The 25,684-nt window shown below is 35.7% G+C and overlaps 1 protein-coding gene across 1 annotated transcript in view; it reads left to right on the top strand.

Moving 5' to 3' along the window:
• The window catches only part of EML5 (EMAP like 5), a 92,431-nt gene that overhangs the window by 32,230 nt on the left and 34,517 nt on the right, over positions 1–25,684 (top strand). Inside the window, exons 6-20 of the mRNA XM_059473992.1 lie at positions 1,432–1,567; positions 2,923–3,124; positions 4,219–4,356; positions 5,057–5,313; positions 7,286–7,498; positions 8,410–8,577; positions 9,869–9,975; positions 10,305–10,423; positions 16,292–16,478; positions 18,204–18,309; positions 19,556–19,649; positions 21,471–21,571; positions 21,766–21,968; positions 23,079–23,190; positions 24,111–24,238. Of these exons, the coding sequence (XP_059329975.1) occupies positions 1,432–1,567; positions 2,923–3,124; positions 4,219–4,356; positions 5,057–5,313; positions 7,286–7,498; positions 8,410–8,577; positions 9,869–9,975; positions 10,305–10,423; positions 16,292–16,478; positions 18,204–18,309; positions 19,556–19,649; positions 21,471–21,571; positions 21,766–21,968; positions 23,079–23,190; positions 24,111–24,238 (2,271 nt within the window). The remainder of the gene's footprint in view (positions 1–1,431; positions 1,568–2,922; positions 3,125–4,218; positions 4,357–5,056; positions 5,314–7,285; positions 7,499–8,409; positions 8,578–9,868; positions 9,976–10,304; positions 10,424–16,291; positions 16,479–18,203; positions 18,310–19,555; positions 19,650–21,470; positions 21,572–21,765; positions 21,969–23,078; positions 23,191–24,110; positions 24,239–25,684) is intronic.

The following is a 25,684-nucleotide window of genomic DNA, read 5'->3' as shown; positions in this document are numbered from 1 at the left end:
CTCCTGAACTTGTAGCTTGTCATAAAAGTCTCTTTCTTGAGAATGGACATGACATGCCAAAAAATTTGAAGTTCTTTCACCCAAGTCTTTCAGTTTTCATTGTCATTTGACAGTCTAGTAGGCTTCTTTTTTTGTGAAAGCTGAGAGATTTCTTTTTTGGTAACATGAAAAAATTTATCCTTGTAACCTGATGCTAGAGAAGCAAACACAATCCATATTTCATTATGACCAGTCTGTTATGATATTTTTCTTAGTTGTAATTTAAGAAGAAAAAGCGTCTTGGTAGGAGATAATAGTCATGAATACCCCAGAATTCTTACAAGTCACATTGTATCCTAATTTGTTCTGTGAGTGTACAGCTCTTTTTTCCCCCAAAAACCAATCTCTCCTTTGCAGACTGCTTTGATCTTTGCAGTTAATGGGCTTCATTACTATAAAATCTAGACCCTATCTAAAGAGCTTTTGGAACTTTACTTCTTTACAAAACTGAAATTTCAGACCAATATTTTAGAAGATACGTGTATATTATTGGCTGGTCTACTTTCTTTTGGACAGGAATGGAGACAGATTTTTCTCTTCCATTGTTTCTAATGCTGTTTTGTTTACTTTTGTCATAGCGGAATATTACATACTTAAAATAAATATAAAGCAATGTTTTAAACTTCTCATAGGCTTATCAGCTAAAGTTGCCCTTTCAGTAGCTTTGCTTATTGAAATGTGTGAGTTATTTCTGAACATAAGGCTAGTGAGTTGTGTAGGTAATTAAAAAAACCCAATAGTGGGTTGGGTAATTAAAAAACCCATATAGTGGCTATGTGGCTATAGTATCTTTATTTTGATACTACATGTATCATCTTTGCCTCTTTGTTATCCTGAAGAAAACGTGTGTCCAGTGAGTTGAAGAAAATGGGTTAGGTTTGGTTTCATGATGTTTGACTTTAAAATAAGAATTATTTTAAGTTTATATTAAGTTTTCAGTGGTGTAGCATGATCATTGCTTTTCTTAAGTTTTGTTTCTAAATTTAAATTTTAAATCAATCATCCTTGGTGTAAAAAATAAAAAAATCCCATATGTTGTTTGCATTGTTGTGTAGCAGCTGGGTACTAGCAACAAAGGCCATAAAGCAAGCCCAATAGAGATCATGGGAAATCTTCATGATGACATTTATCAGAGTTGGACCAGGTCCTAAGGCAAGAGGATAGGAAACTAAACTCTTCCTAGGGATGAGAAACAGCATCACCATGATGATGATCATCAGAAGGAACACATTCCTGCAGCAATTCACTTTCTGTTTATCACTTGTGGTTAATTCTGCTTGTTGTGAGTTAGTTTCCATTTCTGACTTTCTTGTATTTGAAGCTTGTATTGGTTGCATACTGGTTTTCTCCAATCTGTGTATGTTGTTAAAAGTAACTTTCTTCTTTCTTTAGGCAGGAATTTTCAGCATGAATGCATGTGAAGAGGGATTTGCCACCGGTGGCAGGGATGGCTGCGTCCGCTTGTGGGACTTAAATTTTAAACCAATTACTGTGATTGATCTCAGGGAAACAGACCAGGGGTATAAAGGTAAGGAGGAGTTTGTTGCTGTCAATATACCAATAACATAGGAAATTTATCGGTGTTTTGAACAAGAAAAGACTTTAAAACCCAAAGTGTTGTTTTGTGTACGTTACTATGAACTATTTGCTAGAAATAGAATAGATCATGCCCACTAGTATGAAGGTCACAGTTACTTTTACAAACAGTACATATGATGATGATGTAGACACAGATTTAATTTTTAATGCGTATTGTTTCTAGAGCACAGCAGTTTTTAACAAGGAACAGTAATGTTTTAAGAGAACTTGAGGCAGTGAGATCTACAGTGTAAAACAATGGAGTACAGCAATTTCATTTGCTGGTTATCCAAATATTCATTAAAACTATTTGGATGTTATCTACAGTTTTGTGAAACTTAGAACACTGCTTACTTGGAAATGTGACTTCAGTTACAGTTCATGTCATGCTAAAACTTTACATAGAGTGTTTCAGATATAGTTGCTGTAGTGATTTAGGATAAGAATACAAACATGTACTGAAGCAATAGTGTCACTTATAATATTGCTTTTGTTGGCATTTTGTTTTCTTCACCCCTAGTCACTTTTGTTGTGTTCTAATATCTTGCCAAGAATTTGAAAATGTGTTAGAATGTCTGATAGCAATGAGATACTCAGGGTCAATACATAACTGATTACAAGTGAAGTCTTTGTATGGTATAATTGACATGGCATTCCCACCAAGATTGTGAAGTATTGCAACAAGATGGAATACATTTCACTTTAAATATGCCCTGCAGTAGAGTGGCTCTGTTTTAAATTTAAATTTACTCAGCTGCTGCTTCTCAGTTCTGATGCATGTAGCTGAAAGCTGTTTCATTCAGTTTCATTCTTTCTGACTTGTTCTCACCTCCAGTTGCTTCCTTTAGTTCTGATATAACAGATGCTTACCATAAACTTTTGGCTTGCCAAATGCCCATGGCAGAGCAAGCAGTTTTAAAAAAAATCTTATATTGAATAAAATGAGTTTTCTGACTCTTTTCCCTTCACTCTTTTTTTTTTTTTTTTGTGTATACTTCTGAGGATTGTCTCTATGACCTGTCCTCTTGCTCATTTTCTTAATTGCATTTTGTGCTACTTCACTGTCTTACCTCTTGGTATAGCCTATATACATCCTCCAAATTGTCATGAAAAGTTCATGTTCCAAGGGCAAGTATGTCAATATCTATGAAACAGATAAAAAGAGTAAAAGAAGTAAATCCAAGAATAAGAGAAGGGATATGGATACTTCTTGACATTATTTGCTTTTATGCTTTGTCTTTTGCTACTTTACCTTTGTTCTACAAGTTCTGAGGATGTATCTCTCAGTAACAATCTCTTCTACAGGTCTCTCTGTGAGAAGCGTTTGCTGGAGAGGAGACCATATACTCGTTGGGACACAAGATAGTGAAATTTTTGAAATAGTGGTGCATGAGCGTAACAAGCCTTTCCTGCTGATGCAGGGGCACTGTGAAGGAGAGCTCTGGGCTCTGGCTGTCCACCCTACAAAACCCCTGGCCATGACTGGAAGCGATGATCGATCAGTCAGGTTAAACTTTGTTTCTTTGTTAAACTGCATACAGTTTTGGGCAATCCACTCATTTTGTAGGTAGACTAATTGAAATGTATGCATTTTAAAGTTAGTAAAATGTGGCATTGATGCACTCCTACAGTTAAGCTACCCAGGAAATGAGTGCTCTTCAGTAATAAAATACAGTGGAAGTATGTATTTCCCAAAACACCCCATATATGAAATTTGAAAATATTTTGTTTGGGCTAACACTGAGCACTCAGAGACAAGTATCCTTTGAGTCTTTCCTTTTCAGGAGTTATGTTAAGCATGCACAGCTTGCAATGAAAAAAAACTGGGATAAAAACTTACACATTTTGCTTTTACCATATTTACTTTTCCAAATGCTGCAAATTAACTTTTAATGTGTGAATTTCATCGAACCCAGTCCATGCATTGTAAACAGAACATAAATGCTCAGGAAAGCCCACCAAATTACTCCCTCCTACATGTTCATCTCTATTTTTTTTCACTCAAAACTGCCATTTCTTTCTTATAATTTAAAAGTGTTGGCATTTTTGCTGAATATCTTTAGTGCAACACAGTTAAGCAAATCAATAATTCAATTATTAATATTATTATTACTCTCAAATTCCAGATATGATTCTAAATAATAGATGTAATCTACCTTGTTATAAAAACTCACATATTTGAATATTATTAGTTATAAGGAGTTATCAATAATGAATTAATAATAGGAAAAGTTGTTTATACTGATCAAAGTCTCTAATTGTTATTTAATGTTTCTGGCAAAAATGATTAGCAAAATAATGGAATTTTGCAGGAGTGGTCTAAAAGCATGTATTGTCATATGCTGTAATTTTTTATATTCAGAAAATCAAAATTAATCTATCCCCACATTTTCTCATTAGAGATATTCCTGCCTATTAAAACATAGGAATATTTCTTGCTGTATGCATAATTCGCACTTATGTTTTAGATTTTCCTTGTGGAAAATTATTTTAAAATAGGGACATTACCATGTCCCGCATTGTGCAGAAATGGAGGGCTTCATCTTCTCTGTGACAAAGCTGCACACCTATTTTACATGAGAAACCATGGCTTTGTTTTAGAATCTGGAGTTTAATAGACCACGCTCTGATTGCCCGGTGCAACATGGAGGAGCCCATTCGCTGTGCTGCCGTCAGCACCGATGGAATCCATCTTGCCCTTGGCATGAAGGATGGCTCTTTCACTGTGCTCAGAGTCAGGTATGCTACAGAACTTAAATATAGATATGTTATCAATGTTTTGATCTCTTGTGGCCATGCATGTGGTCACTTTGTTTTAAACTGTGGAGGGTGCTTTGATTTTTTTAAATCTGTGCTACGTATGTTCATGTTGTTCTATAACAACCCATTTGAAAAAGTATACTGGTCTATTTGCAGGGAATGGCAATGTTCTAGGAAATGTTTTACTTTAGGTTTTATATTTATGAATTATCCTTGAATTACTAAGAAATAAATTTTCATTACTTTGTAAATTGTTTCTATGTTTGGAATTCTGCTGTCAGCACATCATGCATACAAAACAAGTACTGCCTTGTGCTGCTGTGATCCCACAATTTTAAAGGGAAAATGAGATTTGTGTCTCATGTCAGTGAAGTTTTCTTCCATGGGTGAATAAAGATCTCATAATTCACTTGATGAAATTTTCTTGTGAACCCAGCTCAAACTGTTCCTTTTGTTCACTGTCCTTCAACCCAGTGAAGCACCTTCTTGTGTCACTGTTTCCTTCTGTTTTTTCCTCCATGAAGCCCTAACCAACTCTAAAAACAGCAGTGTTGTGTTTGCACACAGGACAGTTAGGTTCAATATATAATTTCACAATCTTGTTCGTTTTTTAGACTGGGAAGTTGACAGTGTGATGAGGCTCTTCTCTACTTATGACATGCTTTCTTTCATACTACAGAGATATGACTGAGGTTGTTCATATCAAAGACAGGAAAGAAGCTATTCATGAACTCAAATATTCTCCAGATGGGAATTTCCTAGCTGTTGGCTCCAATGACAGCTCTGTGGATATATATGGTGTTGTTCAGCGATATAAGAAAGTTGGGGAGTGTATTGGATCCTTAAGCTTCATTACACATATGGATTGGTCTTCAGACAGTAAATACTTACAGACCAATGATGGCAATGGAAGGAGACTTTTTTACAGAATGCCAGGTAAGGTTCTGGGTTGCCATCATGCTATTTGTTACTTAAAACAGAAATAATATATAGTGGTTTGTTAAAAAAAAACCCAACAAATTCAAAGCATGGTTCGAAGCATGGGGGTATAGATGAAGGACTTTGTAAGTTCATAAGATTATTTGCCACATTTGAGTAAGTACAGCATTTTTCTGGCAAAGTTCCTGAAATACTTTTGTCCTTATATGTTTAGTCTTCTTTCCAATGTATATTTTTATACTAGAGATGCTGCCTTATAATTTATTTTGTTTCTCAAAAATAAACTTTTGCTCCCACTTTCTTAGAAGAATTAAAATGCAGCATTTAAATTAAATTTTGCAATAGCTTAATAACTTTGTTCTTATAGTGCTTGGATATTAAATAAATTATTATTTTATTGCACTGAATGGTTTTTAAAGTGTGTGGAATAATAGGTATGTTGTAGCTCAGAAGAGGCATTTGGTTGTCTAAAACTATGCAGCAGACTGAGGATTTCAACTTAAAAGAGCTTTTACAGTGAGGAACTTTGTGATAACCCTATTATTGCAAGTGTTTTCAAGACAGTTTTCTTGAAAACTTGACTGAAGTGTCCCAGAGTCTTGAAATAATTTCTATTAAGGTAGTTCCCTCTGTAAAGGATCTGCACATAGTGCTATCTTAAAGCTTGAAATTGAAGTAGTCCTTTTTAGAATACGCCAGTGGCAGTGTTTATCACAAGGTTTGACTTCTATCTATTGTATACACTCTTTCCATAATATTCTGTATTCTTCTCACTCATCTTTGCAGTATTTTTATTTGTAGTAGCTACTTTTTATATTGTCACCACTTTTTATATTGTCCCTTCATTCTTATACAGATTTATAAAGATTTATACTTTGCACTGTACATTATTCACAGATTCTTGGAGTTTTTTATGATTCTCTGCTGAAACATTTCATTCATTCTATGCCCAACTTTGATTCTGTGCATTGAATGCAGCAGAAGATGTGTAAGAAAAGATTGTGAGAATTTAATTAGAGAGCAACAAACAGACACAGGAGGAGCAATTTGAAGTTGTAAGATAACCTTCAACCTGGAGTTTCTTCATATGTTGGAATGTAGGATTGTGAAACCTTGTTTATGAAAAAAAAATTATCAAAGGCAGTGGAGTTGGAGGAATCTCCCATGTACTTTAAAGTAATGATCAAATTGTGTAACACTTGAAATTCCACAATGAATTCAGGAACTTAGAGTTGTCTGGCACAAGACCTGCAGGACTTAGTTATGGGTATAAACAGTATTATTAATCATAGTTTACATGGATTAGTGACTGAAAGGCTGAGAAGTGGATTGTTGTCCTGCTCACCTTCTGCAGGTGTGTGTTCAGTCTGACTCATCAAAGCTTTCACCTTTGCTTGCACTGTTCCTGCATTGCTCCAGCCCTTGGCTTCTGGCCTTTCCAGAACACACAGTCACTATTTGATGGGCCTTTGGTCTGACTCAGTTCCTCAGCTCTTACCTTGGATCAGTCTCAGTAGAGCTGTGGTGTGAAATAACGTAACAAGGGTCTAAGCACAAAATAGGTGGTTTTAGTAATTTGCAGTGGCCAGATGTGAGTTTTTCAGTTCTTGCTCTAACTAATCCAAGTTTCTACAATCATTCAGCAACAGAATTTTTTATGAACTTTATCTTAGAATGATTGCATGTATTTTTGATAAACATTAAAAAAAAACCACAGCCTCAAGCAGATACCAAGAAATAATAAAAACTGTAAAATACCAAACCTGTGATCTTCTGTTAAATAGTCTTGAGAAGTCTTCTTACTGATACTGTTGGTCATAATAGGCAATACTAGATCAGGGCCATTTCAGAAGTCAGTTTTTAATCCTGTTGTACTTGGTTTCAATTTTTAGAGAATTTTTTTAAAATGTTGCATTCTTTAAAATTGCGTGAGCTAATATTGAGAAATGGCTCTTTATTTTTTGCTTAGGTGGAAAAGAAGTAACAAACAAGGAGGAATTGAAAGGCATTCAGTGGGCATCATGGACCTGTGTTTCTGGCCTTGAAGTTAATGGAATCTGGCCCAAATATTCAGATATAAATGATATAAATTCTGTGGATGCGAATTTTATTGGTCAAGTTATGGTTACAGCTGATGATTATGGAATAGTAAAGCTCTTTCGGTACCCATGTCTAAGAAAAGGTAGTGCCTTTTAAATTCAATTATATGCATATTTTAAAATTGTGACTATTCAAGAAAAGTGTACTAGAAGACTGGAAAATGAAATGGTTTTCAGTATCACTTTTTTTCAAAAAGAGTTCAACAAAATGTGGGAAATACCAGTCTTTAAAAAAAACACCCAAAACATTCATTTAAATACATAAAGGTTGAAGACCTATCCTAAGACCTATCCATGCAGTTGTTGCCAGCATTAAAATTGAATGGTGTGTAGACTGAAGTTCTTCAAACAGCTCTGAAACAATGAAGCCTTTTTGATCTAAAAAGATTACTTATAATGGAGTGCTGTTAGGAACTTAATTTCAGTAACTCATGCAATGTCTGTGTTGTGGTTATGTAGCCCTGAAAACGTTGACTGGATGTAGCTGTACTACTACTACCAGTTCTACTGCTAAACGTGGGAGGAGATGAATTGTCAGAAGTGCTTAGCACTGACATTGTACGTTGGGAACTTGTGCTACAAGCATGTATATGGGGGTGTTTTCATAGACTTAAATATACATGATTTAAATAACTGTACTCTTCAAAGTAGAATTAATAATTTTACTTTGTAAAAAGTAAAATAAAATTATTACAGTGAAATTTCTTAAATCTCTGGTACACCTCATTCAGCATTGTCATATGTCTTCTGTTCTTGTGCTTGACTTGATTAAGTTGTTATATTTTGGAACTAAATTAACAAATGTATCTTATATACACATTAAAAATTGTGAAAACAGCAAAAAGATGTTTCTATTGATTAAAATACCAGTAGGAATTAGAATATCTTTATGAAACACTACTTTTTCTAGGCGTTCTTTAATATGATTTTCTGAGGTGTTCTTCTGAAACATTTATTTCACAAATATTGAGAGATATTTTTGTTCTTGTTCTAGGAGCAAAGTTTAAAAAATATCTTGGTCATTCTGCTCACGTGACAAACGTCAGATGGTCGCACGATCACCAGTGGGTTGTCTCCATCGGGGGAGCTGACCACTCTGTCTTTCAGTGGAAGTTTGTCCCCGACCGCAAGCTGAAGGACAATCTTCATATAGCACCCCAAGGTAAGGAAATAACTGAAAAAAAACACAAGAAAAGGCTAAAAGAGAAGTAAAATTCTTTGGTGACGGTATTGAAATAAATATTCAAAATTGTCAGTCTTCACAATTACAGCAGTTGTTGTTCTTTAAATTTTGCAGGTGCCTGAAGCACCTGATAGAGTTTTCTAATACTTGCCAGTACCCTGTGGTCCTGGTTTGGCATTAATTGATCTTTGGTGAGGATTTAAAAAAATCTGTGCACTGGCATTTGTCAAACCATCACACCTGTGTGTTCAGGCTAGCAAGGGTATGAAAAACCTTCACTGCTGTGACTCTTTTGCAAAGAAAAATTTTAAAAGTTCAAGCATAGATAGGAATTTCTGAGTTCTGTATATATCACCCTTTACTAAATTGACAACAACTGCATGCTCAGGTGTCACTGGAAAAATATGGTTTTATACTAATTGTTTAAAATTTTGAAGTATTTAGATGATAGTGTAAGTATTATAGCTGGTTTTTTTTTCTTTTTTAAAGCAGAATATAGATGTTTAGTGTTTGGGAAAAAATGAAGATCATGTTTCCACTAGTGACTAATTAAACAGTTATTCACATGAGGTTCCTAAAATCAAAACAGTTAACTGAGTGCCTCCCTTGGAATTCCTAAAGGACTTTAGAGAATCCTTTGGGGAAATGAGAATATAGTTACAATAAAATAGGCTGTTTCACCATTTAATTGCTCAGATCAGATGAATATGTATTAGTGTATATTTAGCATACAGGTAAATAAATACAGATGCAGTTCTGAACTTCTCAGTGAAAAATGCACAAGGAAACAATAATAGGCTCTTCCTACATGTCGTACTTTGTGTCTACTGTTTTTCTCTGCAGTCACAATAAATTTTTCCTCTTCCTATCTATAATTTTTTCCCTCTCCCTAACCTATTTGAAGCATTTCTGCTTGCATCAGTAGCTCACTTGAACATAAGTTTCTCTTTGCACCCTTTGTTAATTTTGTGCAAGTCTTAGTTTCTGCTTTATACTGATTATTTAATTATCTTCTTTTTCCTTTACTCCTACATTAAAGCTCATGAAATTATTTTAGTTAATGAAAACTAACTCACTCCAGCACCCAAAATTATCATATTTATGGCTTATTTCCTGTGTAGCAGCAGAATTGTTCTGGTCAATTATTAGCATTTTATGTTGTAGCTAATAAGCATTGATTATCAAATCAGAAACTTTAGGCTGTTAGCTTAAACTTTCTGGCTTGTAATTTAGGTTGCTTAATTTTTTATTTCTGTTTTCTTGGTGACAGAGAGTCTGGTTGATTCTAATAGTGATGAATCAGATTCAGATCAGTCTGATGTTCCAGAGCTGGACTCTGAAATTGAGCAAGAGACACAGATCACCTATCGTCGACAGGTAAAGATTTTAGTTTTAATGGCAGCTGGAAGCTTCCTAGCGTTTAACTTGGTCATTTATGAAGACTGTTGAAATCTCAAAACTGGGGAGACTGCATGAGAACTGAGCAAAACCTTTAGAATTTTTGTTACCTGATGCATTCAAAAGAACAAACTTATTAAAATATAATGATGAATTAAAAATTACAGCTAAGCTGTTAATATTAATATTAACAGAGAGAAAAATTATTACATGTAATCCTAGAATGCAATTCACAACCAAGTTACACTATATGGTCACTACTATAGGTATTGGAGGGCTTTTTAAGTTATGTATGCTTTTTCTTAAAGGTTTACAAAGAAGATCTACCTCAACTTAAAGAGCAATGCAAAGAAAAAAGAAAAAGTGCAGCTTCTAAGAGACGTGAGCGAGCCCCAGGGAACAGTATAAGACTGCATTTTGTTCATGGGTATGCAAACTAACATTCTTTAAAATATACAAGCAGACTGTTTGATTTTATAGACTGGTGTTTATAATTTAATAATCTGATTAAAGACTTTTATGGTTGTTGCTTTATGATTTGCTATTTTTATTAATATATGTAGAAATAAATTTACACTAAATAAATAGAAAGCTTTGATGCCAGCATGCTAATTCTACACATGAATTCTGAAGTGAATTTGAAGTCAAACTTTGGCTGGTACTTATTGCATGAATACAAGTGATTAAATAAAGTATTCAGTAATCTCACCCATACTTTTCAGTATCTGGAAAGCAGTAGTTCTCTTTGATGTGTGATTTTGATAGCTAGAACAGAAACTTTGTGTAGTTGAAGATGACTGGGTTCTGGACAACGTGGTGTTTCTAGCAGTGATTTATTAAAAAAAAAGTATAAGTTGTTTGTACCTAGTTTGAAACAACTTACATGTTCCTTTTTTAATTTAGGAATTAAATGTAATTCTTGATAGGTCTTGTAAGTAAGTTAAAAATGAGTTTATTCTTTTTTTGGTGCTATTTTGAGTAGCAGAATGACTTTTGGATGCATCCTTGAAGTCTTACTATTCATCTTTAGGATTAGTAGTTTCCCATGGTTCTTCATAGGTGAAGAATTTTTATCAGAAAAAAGAATGGTGTTTTAAAGCAAGCTGGTACTAGATGTTACTACATTAGAATAACGATCAGAAATATAAATTCTCTTGATATAAAGCAAAACCAAAACCTTTATTCAACTAAGACGTTGCAACTCAGGTTTTCCTTTCGAAAGAAAGCTCTTTGCAGGAATACAACTTCTTTTCAGATATAACTAAATGCAGGGAGAAGTTACTGATACTGCCTTTATAATGGCACTTATCAATTGTAGTAGGCTCCACATGCAATGCTTAATAAATTAATTGGCTAAGAATAGTTAATATTCAAATCAGAAATTTTGTCTGCAGAAGACATATAGTAGCTTAGAAAATTATGACAACTGGGAAGCTTGGTACAGAGCTGGGGTTTTAATTTCTCTTTTTGGTGCTCCCAAATTCTCAGTTGAAGGTTTTGATATCTGCATAGAGAATGCATTAAGGTGGGTAGCTGCTGTCTGTAGTCTTTAAAGGTTGGTCTAAGAATAAAACCAAATGATCCTGACGAAGATGTAGCACAAGCAAGGGCCCTGGATCTTTGGTATTTTTGTTATTTCCTTCACAACAGAAGTGAAGCTTGACCAGAATATCCAGCAATGACCAGAAGTAGAATGTCCTGTTGAGTTCTGTCTGGTTACCCTATGGGCATCAAGAAAACTAATGAAGAATCCATGCTGAACAACAGATTTTTCTCAATGTCCAGGCTGTTAACTTTAAAGTGACCCACATCCAAGTGAGTAATAGGCATATTCTCTGATTCAGGAAGTCTGCTTTGCTTCATCTTTCTTTAGCTGCAATGGAAATGTCTTGGATGTTCCTAGAAAATTTAAGAGGTGGTGCTTTTTTTAAATCAAGGGAACTGGAAGCTTTTTCTCTTTTCTTTGTTTTTGAGCTTGTTAGTGTTGTGCTTTGAATTTGTCAACTGCCGTGAAAGACAAACTTTTAAAAATCTCTTGATAACCTGTAAGAAATCTTTTAAACCTCTGGTTACTTCCTATTTTGGAAGGGAATAAAATTCAGAGTATGTGAGCCAGCTTCTGACTAATATGGATGAGGAAAGAACTTCTGTTAAGAGGGTCACCTGTGTCTTTCTCTAAGAGATTGGATTCAGTCGTGATCAGACACACTTTGTTAAATTGGTGTACAAATCTGGCCTCTTTTTGATTATTCCTGTATTTTAATTCTGCCGTGTATTTGGCAAGGTGGTGGTTCAGAAACATGCGCTAATCAGAAGAACTTTTGTCTTGGACTCGATGCTTATTATGCTTTCTTTTTGCTGGCAGGAAATAAAGATGCACATGTAATACTCATGCCTTGTATTCTCTCAGAGCTATGCTGTTGATTTCACAAGAATGTTTTTTTATATTTTTGAATATTCATAGAGTCATAGAATTATTTTTCAACATTCAAAGTATTTAAGCACAATCTAGTTTGAATTTCAGGATATTCAATAAACTAACCTTACCATAAGATCAAATTTGGCAGCAGTTTCAAGATGACATGGGAATGCTCTATAAGGAGAGCCTTATAACATCTTGCATGGATTCCTACAAATACCTGCAAAGAGCATCTGAAGGGAATAGCCTCTGAGTGGGTCCTCTTGAGAAAACTATTGCTATGCAGAATATTTTTAAAAAAAAATTAAGTCTCCACCTTTGTACTAAAGATTCTGTTCTCAATCATGTTCATTTTGATATTTGGTTCTTCTAGAGATTTTCAAGGAGGATTGGACTACATGGGGAAGCTTCCCACATATGTTTTAAAGAGTAACATGCAAATTTTGAAACTCTTACAGCATTAGACAAGCAATGGACATTGACTCTTTTCCCAGGGAGGACAGTACTTGTGAAATTGCCTGTTAGCTGGATATAGATGTGTAACTTGTACATGTGGGTAGGGTTCAGCTTCAGGTTATTCACAGTGATGTGCCCAAAAGGAAATGGTTTTAGGTGTATATCTAAACTTCCATCACAGTCACTGGAGATTCAGTCAGTAATCAGTGGAGCACGAGGAGTGATTTGGCTCAGGTAAAATGCAGTGCTGATGGTTGGCCAGCTGAGCAGCCCTGCAGGTTCAACTGACTCAGTTGACTACAAGAGTATTGATTAGAATGTAGGAATTCATGTATCTAACAAACATGTGAGCACTTATGTTTGCATGTCTAAATCTCAAATTGAAGGCAACCCCTGCTATTCATGACTTTGGTAATGGCCATTTCTTTTCCCTTCCACTTAGGAAGCTACATCTTCTTCTGATAGTTACTGTCACATTAACTTGAATCAATCCTGGACAATTAACTCTGGCAAAATGCATTCTTACTTTTATTGTGTCTTGTTATATATTATTCAGTAACTACAATACAGAGCTTTCATTATTATTTAACTTATAGTTGCTAATAAAGATGCCTTTTAAATTTCTTTGGTTTGTTTTCTGCATGTGAATAAATTATTTCTCTTAATGTTTTTTCAGAGATTAGCTAGTATTCTCAGTTCTAAATTGGTTTAATAATATGGAGATGTAAGCATTTTGGAAAAGTGTAGAATATTCTTAGGGAATTACCTTCTACATTGCAATATGCTTATTTTCATTGCTGTTTAACCTAGTCCCATCACTTTCCCTCTGGAAAAAAGTACCTTTATTGTCAAGGAGTTAGTAAACTGGCCCGTGGGAAAGACCAAATGTGTTTAATGTGGTGACAAAGAGTCTTTGTTGGCACTGCTTGATATTTTGACACACTATGTTGTATTCTAATTGTAAGAAATTGATTGTACCAATTTTTGGAGGAAATTAACTAAAATTACATTCTATCACAAGAAGTTATGAATAATGAGAACTATTTTCCTGCATCCTAGATACATTTTGGATATTTTGAGTAGTCCTGTGATACATGGCACTGATGTACTCAGTTTCACTAGGTTTAATTTAGGGTATATAGGCAATTGTTCTGATGAGCTGGGAAACTTCTGAGTTTCTGGGTTGTGTGTAGGAGAACCTGAAACTCTTTTGCTGTCTTCACACCTTTTACTTTTATAGGCAACTGCTAAGCTTGCAAGAAATTCCTCAATGTTCAGTATTTCTTTCAGCATGCATATTTTCCTAGATGTTGGGTTTTGTTGTTTGTTTGTGTTTTTAATATTTTCCTTTAGGGTGAATATTTGACCTTTTTTAAAAATTACTTTTGCTTGCAAAGAAAATCTAGCATGTTTAGTAGAGTACAGTGCAGAGTGAAGTACAGGAAAATGATGTCTGAGCAGCAATAGGTTCAGGTATCTTCTTTGGCACTGTGCCTGCCTTTATAATCCCTGCCCCTCACAGAGTGTTGCCAAGTACCTAAAATGGTGATGTTACATACTATGATATGTTATTTTTGTTTTTTTCTTCATAGTTTCTGTAGGTAATTGTATATTCTGCTCCTTAAAAACCTAGTGGCTGTGCATCTAAGGAGGTTGCAAGCAGACAGCGCTCTGGGTTAGGCAGAAATCAGCTTCCCAACATCTGCACGTGCTGCTGTGGGAAGGAAGGAAGGAAGGAAGGAAGGAAGTGGCGGAAGGAAGGAAGGAAGGAAGTGGCGGAAGGAAGGGGCGGAAGGAAGGGGCGGAAGGAAGGGGCGGAAGGAAGGGGCGGAAGGGGCGGAAGGGGCGGAAGGGGCGGAAGGAAGGAAGGAAGGAAGGAAGGAAGGAAGGAAGGAAGGAAGGAAGGAAGGAAGGAAGGAAGGAAGGAAGGAAGGAAGGAAGGAAGGAAGGAAGGAAGGAAGGAAGGATGGATGGATGGATGGATGGATGGATGGATGGATGGATGTGGGTGGAGGGAGAGCACAGCAGGACTGAAGAGCCTGCACTTGTATTCTGAGTCTAAATTGTTGGTCACTTTGAGAAGAGCAGGCAGCAGACATAGCTGAGCCTCAGATCAACTGTGAGGAGAGATTCTGCTGGAGACCTTGAAGGGACAGTAACTCAGGAGCTGCTGAAAAGTTGCTGGACTAGGACCAAATCTGTAGTTAAGAATCTGCCTGTGAATACCAATCTAAACAGTGAATTGAAGGGAACCCTATTTAAATGCTTTATTTCTGTGCTATCACAGTTTTCACCGGTTTAAGAAGTTCACTTCTCTTTTTTTGTGATCTATTGAGACCCAACTTTGGACTTCACAGTGTGGCAGGCAGTACAAAGCTGGGAGGAGAGGCTGGCAGACCCGATGGCTGTGCTGCCATCTGGAGGGACGTGGACACATTAGAACTGGGCAGGAAGGAATTTCATCAACTTCCAAAAGTCTGAGACACAAGTTCATGAAATACAATATTCTTCTTCTAGGGAGCAGTGGACCTGGACTATCTGCTGGTCTGTTTAAGAACTTTGTGTGGTGATCTTAGTAATTTTTCTCTAATCACATACAATGATATAAATACCATTGTGTGTAATATTGGTGAGCCTGCTGAAATACATTATATTCAAATCTGTTCCACATATGTGCTCTGTTGTTTTCCAGTGATGCACAGATCTAGTGTTTACAAACATGGATTTGTGGTGTTTGGAATATTCATTAAACTGAAGTTGGTCAGCTGCCTTACGGATTCATTACTTCCCCAGTGCATATGGTTGCACTGTGTACATAAGGAAAGATGGATGTAACTTCATGGTCTTAGTCACACCTAGGAAGAAATGAGTGTACTGAGATAGTGTATACAAACCTTAGTTGGGAATTGGCCTACTCATGCCAGTTCCTGTACCACTACGAGAGCAGAAAGTTCAGAAAAAGAAACTGTTCTATTAAAAAAAAACCCATTTTTTTTCTCCTTTCAAATTTCCAGAAATGGTTATGTTTTGCTGTCTGATTTTTGAGCAGTAGGAAATAGCCAAAACTAATACTTTGGACATTCTCTACTTTACTTAACTACATGTTGCATGCCCAATTTCTCCATGTGGTCTGAAAAAATTGCTAGCTATTACTTTCTCTTCTAATCTAGCTGTGGAAAGTAACAATTAAGTGCCACTTTTAAGCTAGTGCTTGTAGTACTGGCGTCTGAGTAGTAAATTAGATTGATAAATTGATGCTCCCTTAAGAATGGGAAAGTATATTCAAAACTTTATAACCCCAAAACGGTAATTGGTAAGTAACGCGAGTTTTACATGCACAAAATTCACCGGCATGACTTTATGTCAGTTTCAGTATAGATGTTTATGGCTTTGGTGCACAGACCTTTTTTGTTGCCTCAGTTACAGGGGTTACGACTGCCGGAGCAACCTGTTCTACACGCAGACGGGCGAGATCGTGTACCACGTGGCAGCCGTGGGGGTGGTGTACAACCGGCAGCAGAACACGCAGCGCTTCTACCTGGGCCACGACGACGACATCCTCTGCCTTGCCATCCATCCCCTGAAGGACTACGTGGCAACAGGCCAGGTGGGACTCGTGTTTGTCTGCAATAACGATCCAAAGTCGTTACTACTGAATTTAGAAAGGTCTTGGGGAAAGAGCGTCCAGTCTACATTTATTCAGATGAAGGACTGCATTTCTGTTGCAGATGGAATAGTGGGAGAATACTGACACAGAAGTGTTTTTTACATTTATTTGTGTCATGGTAAGAGTATATTCTCCATAGTTTTTCTGAACATCATTTAAAACTAAGAATAGATTAATAATTTTATTCGGCATTATGTTGCAGCTTCTTGATAACAGGTGGAGAAAATGTGCAGATAAAATATATTTTTTAAAATTTGTTTTGTGAAATTATCGATATTATCATTGCATTAATTTACTATTTTACAGTATGAAGTGAGCAGTTGTTACAGTCTGGCATTCCATTTGAATGCATTATGCTTTTCATCATCATCTATACACAAACTGTGTACTGATTGTGCATACAGCAAAGGAGTGTATGTTGTTTGAATTCATTTTATAATACTAATAATAGTTAATTTTATCTTTTGCTGGATAGTTATTTTGGATAAATTATTTTCTGTCATGTTTTCAAACAAACAATTCTTCCAGTAAATATTTATACACTAGGACTTGAAGGTTTGAGCTGATATTTCATGTTTTTTTATTTATGCTTATAATTTTTATCATTGTTGCTCTTATTACTGTATTATAAATTGGAAATTTTTTTCTAGAAATAAACTTTTGCTTATTATGCTCTTGATTTCTATAAAAATGTTGAGATTAACATAACTCTGTGGGTCAGTTAAGAAATTAGCCCTAAATATAAGAATTGTGTTGATTTAATTTTGGAGTAGTAGAGGCTGTGAATAAAAATGTCCCTGAATTTACAATAACTTATGCTCTCAGCAGAAAGATACACTCCATTATACACTGTTTTATACTACATACACATTGCATATTGTTGTATACTATGTTACATGAGGAAACTAAGTAATGCAGTAATCAAATTCCTCATACCACCCTGGTTCAGAGCTTCCTGATAGTGGATATTCTGAAAAACTTCACAAATACTTAATGTTAAGTTTGTGACAAAACCAGAAATAGATCCTAGTTTTGCTGAGCCTTAATGCAAGAGAGTTTTGTTCTGGTTTTGCAACCCTTTTATTTATGCAGTGGGGTGCAAAACCCTTGGAGTAGCAAATAATCTTTTAAGTGCTGGCCAATAGTGCTTTTGTACATAGTTGAAAATAATAAGTTATATTGCGTTTCTTACCAGGTTTGTTGCCTACACTAGTGCATTTTTGTGCCACAGGTATCAGTGTGTTAGAATCTGCCTTGTAATGACACCAGAGAGCAGCAGAAGTCACCTTGATTTCTGAAACGTAGAGAAGCTGACATACTAGCAATAAAAATAGCCTTTTATTTTTAGACAGGGAATGATTGATGAAAAATTGATGGAATAAATATGCTACACTGCAATCAATGAAGGACTTTTTTTCTCCCCTCCCCCAGCGCAGGAGGACTTTAGTTAAGTGTGATTAATGTGCCTAAGTCAACTGGGAAATGGTCTTTGGGAAGCAGCAAAAGGAATAATATCCTGCCATCCAGACAACAGTAATACTAGGAAAATTCTATCACTGTAATGTTTTTTCAAATACTTTTTGAAGTATTCTTAATACTTTTTAAAAAAATGTGTAAAATAACTGAGAAATGAAAAAATTTCTCTATGAATATGTATACTTTCAGGTTGGTCGAGATTCCTCGATACACATTTGGGATACAGAAACAATAAAGCCACTCTCAGTATTAAAGGGCTATCACCAGTATGGTGTTTGTGCTGTTGATTTTTCAGGTAATAAGTATTTATTTATTTATTTACACTTTTCCTTTTCTGTGTGAAAATACAAGATAATCAGTTCTACTGAGAAACTGGGGGTTCCTTTACACTGCAGATTTTGTATTAAAAATATTCTCCAGTGTTCACTGTCAAAGGAGAGATGCTGTCTTACAATGAACATTCATTACAAAAACCTCCTTTGGAGTCTTGCACATAGGAAATGTAAGAACAGCTACTGTCCTGTTTAACAGCTGAGCTGAGCACTTCAGAATTTGGTTTGGTTGTACAGGGCAGGTGCCCAGATCTGGAGTGTTGTGTCTGCTTTACAACTGTGTAAGAAGCTTTTTTGAGCAAAATGATTGGGTGTGCAGTTTTTTCTTTTTTAAATGAAATCTTGAAAGGTGTGTTGAAAGCACACTGATACGTTCAGGAAGTCCGGTCAGGGAGTTCTGGTCAGAAACACAGGCTCTGTCTCCACCTTAAACTAACATAAGACTATCAGTTAAATCCCTTGAGATTTTTACACCCCCTACACTGAATTCCTGTACCAATATTAAATTTCCTCTGCTCCACTAACTTCTATTAATTCTTTAATTGTTTGGATTTCCTGGATAAAATCTCTGAACTCACAGCAACAATGTGAGATCACAAAGATGAATGGTTTGAGGTTTTTGATGCCTCTTTCTTTGGTTTCTCCTTTTTCAAGATATGAATCTCATTTCTCAAATTCTGGCACGGATATATAGCAATTCCAAAAATGGATGCATGTCAGAAAGTTATTGATCTAGAGTGAGCACAAACAGCTTGTTTATTGAAAGTTTATGTGGAATATGTGTCAAACTTTTCCAAGACTTCATAGTACTACTAAGTTTAAGGGCATTTCACAAATTTCATGATATGGCTTCAGTTCTTTCCTGTTCAGAAATGAACAGAGATTTTCAGAGTGAACATGAAATTTTCACAAGAACAACCTGTAGTGAACGTTTTTGTGCAACTATGTTAACAGCTAACTGAACAAGGGATTTAATATGAACACAGAGCTTCTAAATTCAAATTTGAGACAGGATAATTTAAAGTGCTACACTTCATCCGAGTTTAAAAGCAAATGGATGAAAAAGCATACCTCTAAAAACTTCATATGCTTATTTACTTGTTTGTACATTCTTAAAACATTTTTGAAGTTATAATATTTTTATATGGTTTCTTATTATTGCAACATAGTTATCTATCTACTCTCTTAATAATAAATGTATTATTCTAGCGGATGGGAAACGATTGGCTTCTGTTGGAATAGATGATAATCACACTATTGTACTCTGGGATTGGAAGAAAGGAGAAAAGCTTTCAGCAGTAAGGTAGGAATTTAACTATGTTTAAAAATCTGTACATAGATTTACTATCAAATGTCAGTAAGAAAAATATATTCACTTAAAAATATGAGTTCTCTAATAAATTAGCATTTCCTGTTACATAAGTGATGCAGACAATAATGTTTATGTCATGTTAAAAACTTTCTGTGGAAGAAGTAAATGAAGGTCTGATAGTCAACAAGAACTATTACAATGACTGCTCAACTGGTGAGGAAAGATGGCATAGGATACATTGCTGTGTTCTGAAATATTTTCTTTAAAACTCTATGCAATTGTGTTTGCCCTCTTAAAAATTGTGATATGTGGCATGTTCAGATCTTTTTCATCAGAGGTTGCACCTTTCTTGGAATAGTCATTTGTAGTTGTTTTGCAGAGTTCTTTTTTCTTCAGGGTTCTTTCCATTTTCTTCCTGGGTCCTGACCAGCCTAATCTAACTTAGAATTCAGCTCTGCTTTGAACAGGAAATTGGTCTAAGTAACATCCAAAGGTTAAATATTTCAAAAGTTTCTTTGTTTCTGTGCAGATTATTTAATACATCTACAAGATAGAACCCTATTTCTAATTTTGAGTAATGTTATTTAAACCTTTGACTTTTTCTTTTCTCCTAAGGATCTATTGCTTTAGATAAAGCTGTAGTGTGAGTGGGTTTTGTTCCATTCTGTCTGGATTCAGTGCTTATACTCTACACATTGTTCTAGGTAGATTTTAAAAAGATTTATTACTCTCTGCAGTGCAGTACATTTAAAAAAGTGTCAGCTTCCCTTTCATCCATTATTGCTCTTTAATTTAATTGACTCCCATTTTATTTTTAAACACATGTTGAATTTCTTTTCCACTAAAGAATGAAAATTCTGAATAGATGATGTAGATAAAGAAGGATATTCCATTCCCAGTTACTTGTCAAAAGCCCAGGCAGCTTGACTTCTCTGAAGATATTTATCTGCCTTTCACCTAATTTTTTTTTTTCAATTCTCACCCACAAATTGAAGGAATTTATTAGAATTTTTGAGAGCAGCATCTGTACTTTGAAGATGACTGTGAGTTTGGAAAGAAACTTTTTAATGCATTCAGCCACTAGTTCATCTAGTGGTCTGAAAGGACAGAAAATAAAAGATTATTGTCCCTTTTGAACAAGGAGCAAAAATTAGAGATTGGGTGCTCTTCTGCATTTTAAGTAAAGAAAAACAATATATAAGCATTGCTTTGCATGGATGGCAAACATAGCTGAAAGCTGCTTTTCAAACTGTAGGACTGAAGCAAAGCATTAGTTTTATAGAAGCGTAGTAAAAAATCTAGAACACACAAGGTTTTAACATTTTTAGAACTAACTGTAATTTCCATCAAACATGTAATAGCTGCATAATTTTTTTCTAACAAAAACAGAAAAAATCAGCTAAATGGGGAATGACAATGGCAATTTGTTTCCAAGATAAGCAAACTTAAAATAAGATTTTTGACTTCACTCCTTTAAGTATCATGAGCTGTCAAAGATCTAAATGCCATATACCCAAACTTAATGCAAATACATTTTCTTTTGCAAATGAAATGCCTCCTTGTGCCTCTTTGAAGTAACATAATTACTCACCTGCCTTGGAAACTGAAAAGTAATGAAAATAGAGCAGGACACAATATGTTGCTTCTTTAGTTTTCTACTTCCTCATTATAAACTATTAGTAATGATGTGAAAGTAAATGTTGGCAAGATAGAGCAGGTATACATAAAAATGAAACAAAAAACTGCTCCCAACCCTATTTAAAAATATTAAGAGTTACACTTATATTTAAATGATTTTGCTTTGCATTTCAGGGGAAGCAAAGATAAGATTTTTGTTGTTAAGATTAATCCTTACATGCCTGATAAATTGATTACAGTTGGAATTAAACACATGAAATTCTGGCGGAGAGCAGGTAAGAACACTTTTCAGAATTAGAGCATATTCTGTTACTGACAGTATAACTGTTTACTACAATATTGTATCTCATTTTTTGGGAGAGCATGGGTGGACTAAAAGAAAAGGACTTGTTGCTGTGGGTATGGTTATGTAGTTCTTGTTCTATAGTTCCAAGCAGATGTCTAATGACTTGTTTTTGGTCTGAACCAGGAGGAGGACTAATTGGGAGAAAGGGCTGCATAGGTGCATTGGGAAGAACTGACACAATGATGTGTGCAGTGTATGGCTGGACAGAAGAGATGGCGTTCTCTGGAACCTCCACGGGGGATGTGTGTATTTGGAGAGATGTGTTTCTCATAAAAACTGTCAAAGCACATGATGGTCCTGTGTTCAGCATGCACGCATTGGAAAAAGTAAATAAACTGCTCATTGCTTTTTTTTATGTCTGGACAAAGAGTCTATGATAAAGCCAAACCTTTCCCACACCCAGGAATCCATGTTCTTATTTTCATTACAGAAAAGCCTTGTGTGGTCCCGATTCAAACTAGTGTTTTATGCATTAGTGCAAAATAGTGTTTATGCAGTTTCTTATTCTTATTGTGTAGCATGTTGTTTCTCAAACCCTTGTGGCCAGTGACATCTTAGTAATTTTCATAAGCTCTTACTAAAAAAGAGCAGGAATTGATTTAAGCATCAGTATGTCCAATGGAATATGTGAGCTTGTGAGAGAGGAAGATCATACTTGTACTATTTTGTAGTGTAACTATTGTGTACCAATAGATAAATTCATTCTGTAAATCATTAAGTACTTTCTCCAGATTCTTGGCTTCTTTTTAGCCCAGGAAAGCCTTTAAGCATGTACTTAAATATGGATGAGTGTTCCAGTTAGATTATTTTTTTCTTTAATGTTATGTGTCTTTAATGTTATGTTGGTGTTTTGCTGTGTTAGACCAAGTCACTCCACCTTCCAATATTTGCATTTCAGAAAAGTAGCATTGGACAGTATGTGTTATTCATACTACAAGAGCTGAGTGCTCCAAAGGAGAGAACTAATGATTTCAGTATTAAGCATACCTGTTGCTTTGTTAAATACCTGTATATAATTTTTAAAGACAGAATGGCTCAAATGCACATATATTTCAAAATTATAACTGCCAATCAAATTTTTGCAGTACTAAGTTCTGTTTTAAGTAATGAGAAGAAATGCCAAAGGGATATGGAGGCTAAATATCAAGGGAAAATACTATAGTATGTTGGTTCTTATTTTTCTGGAATGGTAGAAGCATACAGGCTAGAACTTCTAAATCCAGCCCGTGTACGTGCACTGCACAGAACTGTGGTGCCTTCATCAGGAGGAGAAATCACTCATTCTGTTGCTCCTGTTCCTTTCATCTCTAACATCTGTAGCTCTGTGCATTACAGTGTTGTATATAGTCCATTTTCAGTATTGGCAGAAATCTCTGAAAAAGTAAGGAAAGATAATAATCAAATATAACCAGTGATCTTTATTTCTTTTCCCTCAGGGATTTGTCACTGGAGGAAAGGATGGGGTGGTGGCTCTCTGGGATGATACCTTTGAACGTTGTCTCAAAACCTATGCCATCAAAAGGGCTGCTCTGGCTCCTGGATCCAAAGGTAACACAGACTTTATCCTATGTTTTGTTCTATTTTTAAAGTACATTCTTTAGAAATCTTTGTGAAATTGCTTTCCACAGTAAGAGGGAATCCACATTTGACATAATGAATACTAAAATAAATTTTTTTAAGCTTTATTGATTCTTAATAAGTAATTTTTCTGTTGAGACTGGAGTTGTGTGTTTAGGGTGTCAGTTTGCACATTTGGTGGGTTCAGGTCATAATATTTAGTTTATTATTAGCCTAAATTAGTTGATCTAGCTGTTTCTTATCATGCAGATGTTTTCTTGCTTTGATTTGTTTTTATTAAAGTGGAAAGCAAAAAGCCTCTTATATTTCTGATCATGAAGTATCTTGTCTGATCTTTTTTGGTTCAGGAAAGGGAAGGAATTCAGAATTGTGGTTAGTTTTGCAAGGTGTTAGTAGCTAATTTTCTGTAAATGCATATGTCTTTTGAAATAATTAAGGAACATTTTCATTCCTATTTTTCCCATTTCTACCACTTATTTTTGATCTTAATGCTAATTTACAGTTCCCTGTATTTTCATTCTGGATAGTTTTTTCTCTTCCATCTCCTTCCCTTAAAATTATGTTTCCTATGTTCTAAAGTAGATAATTTGATGATTTGCATCTCATTCTCATGGCTTGTTTACAAGAAGCTAGAATTGGAGGTACCAAAATTGGAGGCAAATAGTGTTATAGTTGGTAACTGACATGTACAGCCTGTTAAACTTGATGTATTGCTGATTCCTCACACGTGAATCCAGACATTGTTTTTTGCAGCAATGTTTTCTACAGTAAGAAAGTAGATTTTTCTACAGTGAGATTTTTCTTCAGTGAGATTTTATTGTGCATAAGTGTGAAAAATCCTCTTTAAGGCATAATTGAGAATCCTATCTTCTAACATTTTAATGTTCTAGGTCTCCTCTTAGAAGATAATCCTTCTATACGTGCCATATCGTTAGGACATGGTCATATTCTAGTGGGCACAAAGAATGGTGAAATATTGGAGGTAGATAAGAGTGGACCAATAACTCTGCTGGTTCAGGTATGTGTTAAATAGCACTCAAATATGTCATACCACTAACATGATTTATTTCTCAAGTGAAGACTTGTGCAATAAGAAACACTTTAACTACTAGTGAAGTTAGTGAGGTACTATCACTTTTAGTTAGGCTAGACCATTATGACTCCTTAATGAGCAAGACAGAACATAGAATTTCATTATTAGTTTGTTCAATGGGTTAATCCTTTCAAACAGACCAAGATTATAGATATTTTTTGAAAAAAATAAGAAAAATGTCTGAAATAGTGGATCTTCCTCCAAATTCCTTAATAACTTCTCTTGAGTACTAAATAAAAGTTGTCTCCTTGTTGTTTGTTTTGAGATTTTACTTGTAATTATGTAAAAAAAAATTGTCATACCAAACAACTGCATTTTTAAGACAGATGTTTACATTGCATCAACATATTATTTTCTTTCATAGTTAAGTAAAAATCTCTGGACTCTCTCCTTTCAGTGCAATACATAAAGAACTGAAATTTTTGTAAAGAAAATATTAGAACCTAAGGTAAAGAAAAACCTAGTTCACAGAATAGTTTGGGTTGGAAGGGACCTTTAAAGGTCATCTTGTCCAAGCCCCCTGCAGTAAGCAAGGACATCTTCAAATAGATCAGGTTGTTCAGAACCCCATCCAATCTGACCTTGGGTGTTTCTGGGGATGGGGCATCTGCAACATCTTTGGGCAAGCACTTCCAGTGTTACTGCCCTCATCATAAACAATTTTCTTCTATCTAGTCTGAATCTACCCTCTTCTACTTTAAACCCATTACCCCTTGTCCTGTCACTGTAAACCTTACTAAAAAGTGTCCCCATTTTTCTCATCAGCCCCCTTTAAGAGGCTGCAACAGGACCTCCCTGAAGCTTTCTCTAGACTGAGCATCCCCTCCTCTCTCAGCCTGACTTCATGGGAGAGGTGCTCCAGCCCTTTCCCCTTTCTGTGGCCCTCTTCTGGAGCCATTCCAACAGGTCCATGTTCTCCTGTGCTGGGGACTCCAGAGGCAGACACAGAACTGGAGTCTGACCAGAGTGGGATAGAAGGGCAGAATCATCTCCCTTGAGCTGCCGTTCAGTTTCTTTTGATTCAGCCCAGGATCCAATTTGCTTTCTGGCTTGCAAATGCACAGTGCCAGCTCATGTCCTGTTTGTTGCCCACCAAAACCTCCAAGTTCTCATCAGGGCTGCTCTCAGTCCATTCTCTGTCCAGTTTGCGTTTGTGCTTGGGGTTGCCCTGACCCACATGCAGGACCTTGCCTTGGCCCTGTTGGGCTCCATGGCAGGAGTCCACGTGCCAGCCTGCCCAGGCCCCTGGGGATGGGATGCCTTCCTCCAGCCTGCTGGGCGCTCCACTCAACACAGTGTCACCTGCAAACCTGCTGAGGGTGCACCCAGTCCCACTGTCCCTGCCACTGACATGTGTGTGAGGATTATTTT

Source organism: Ammospiza nelsoni, chromosome 6, assembly GCF_027579445.1.
Source record: "Ammospiza nelsoni isolate bAmmNel1 chromosome 6, bAmmNel1.pri, whole genome shotgun sequence".
Classification (NCBI taxonomy): Eukaryota; Metazoa; Chordata; class Aves; order Passeriformes; family Passerellidae; genus Ammospiza; species Ammospiza nelsoni.
This window is presented reverse-complemented; position numbering and strand designations above follow the sequence as displayed.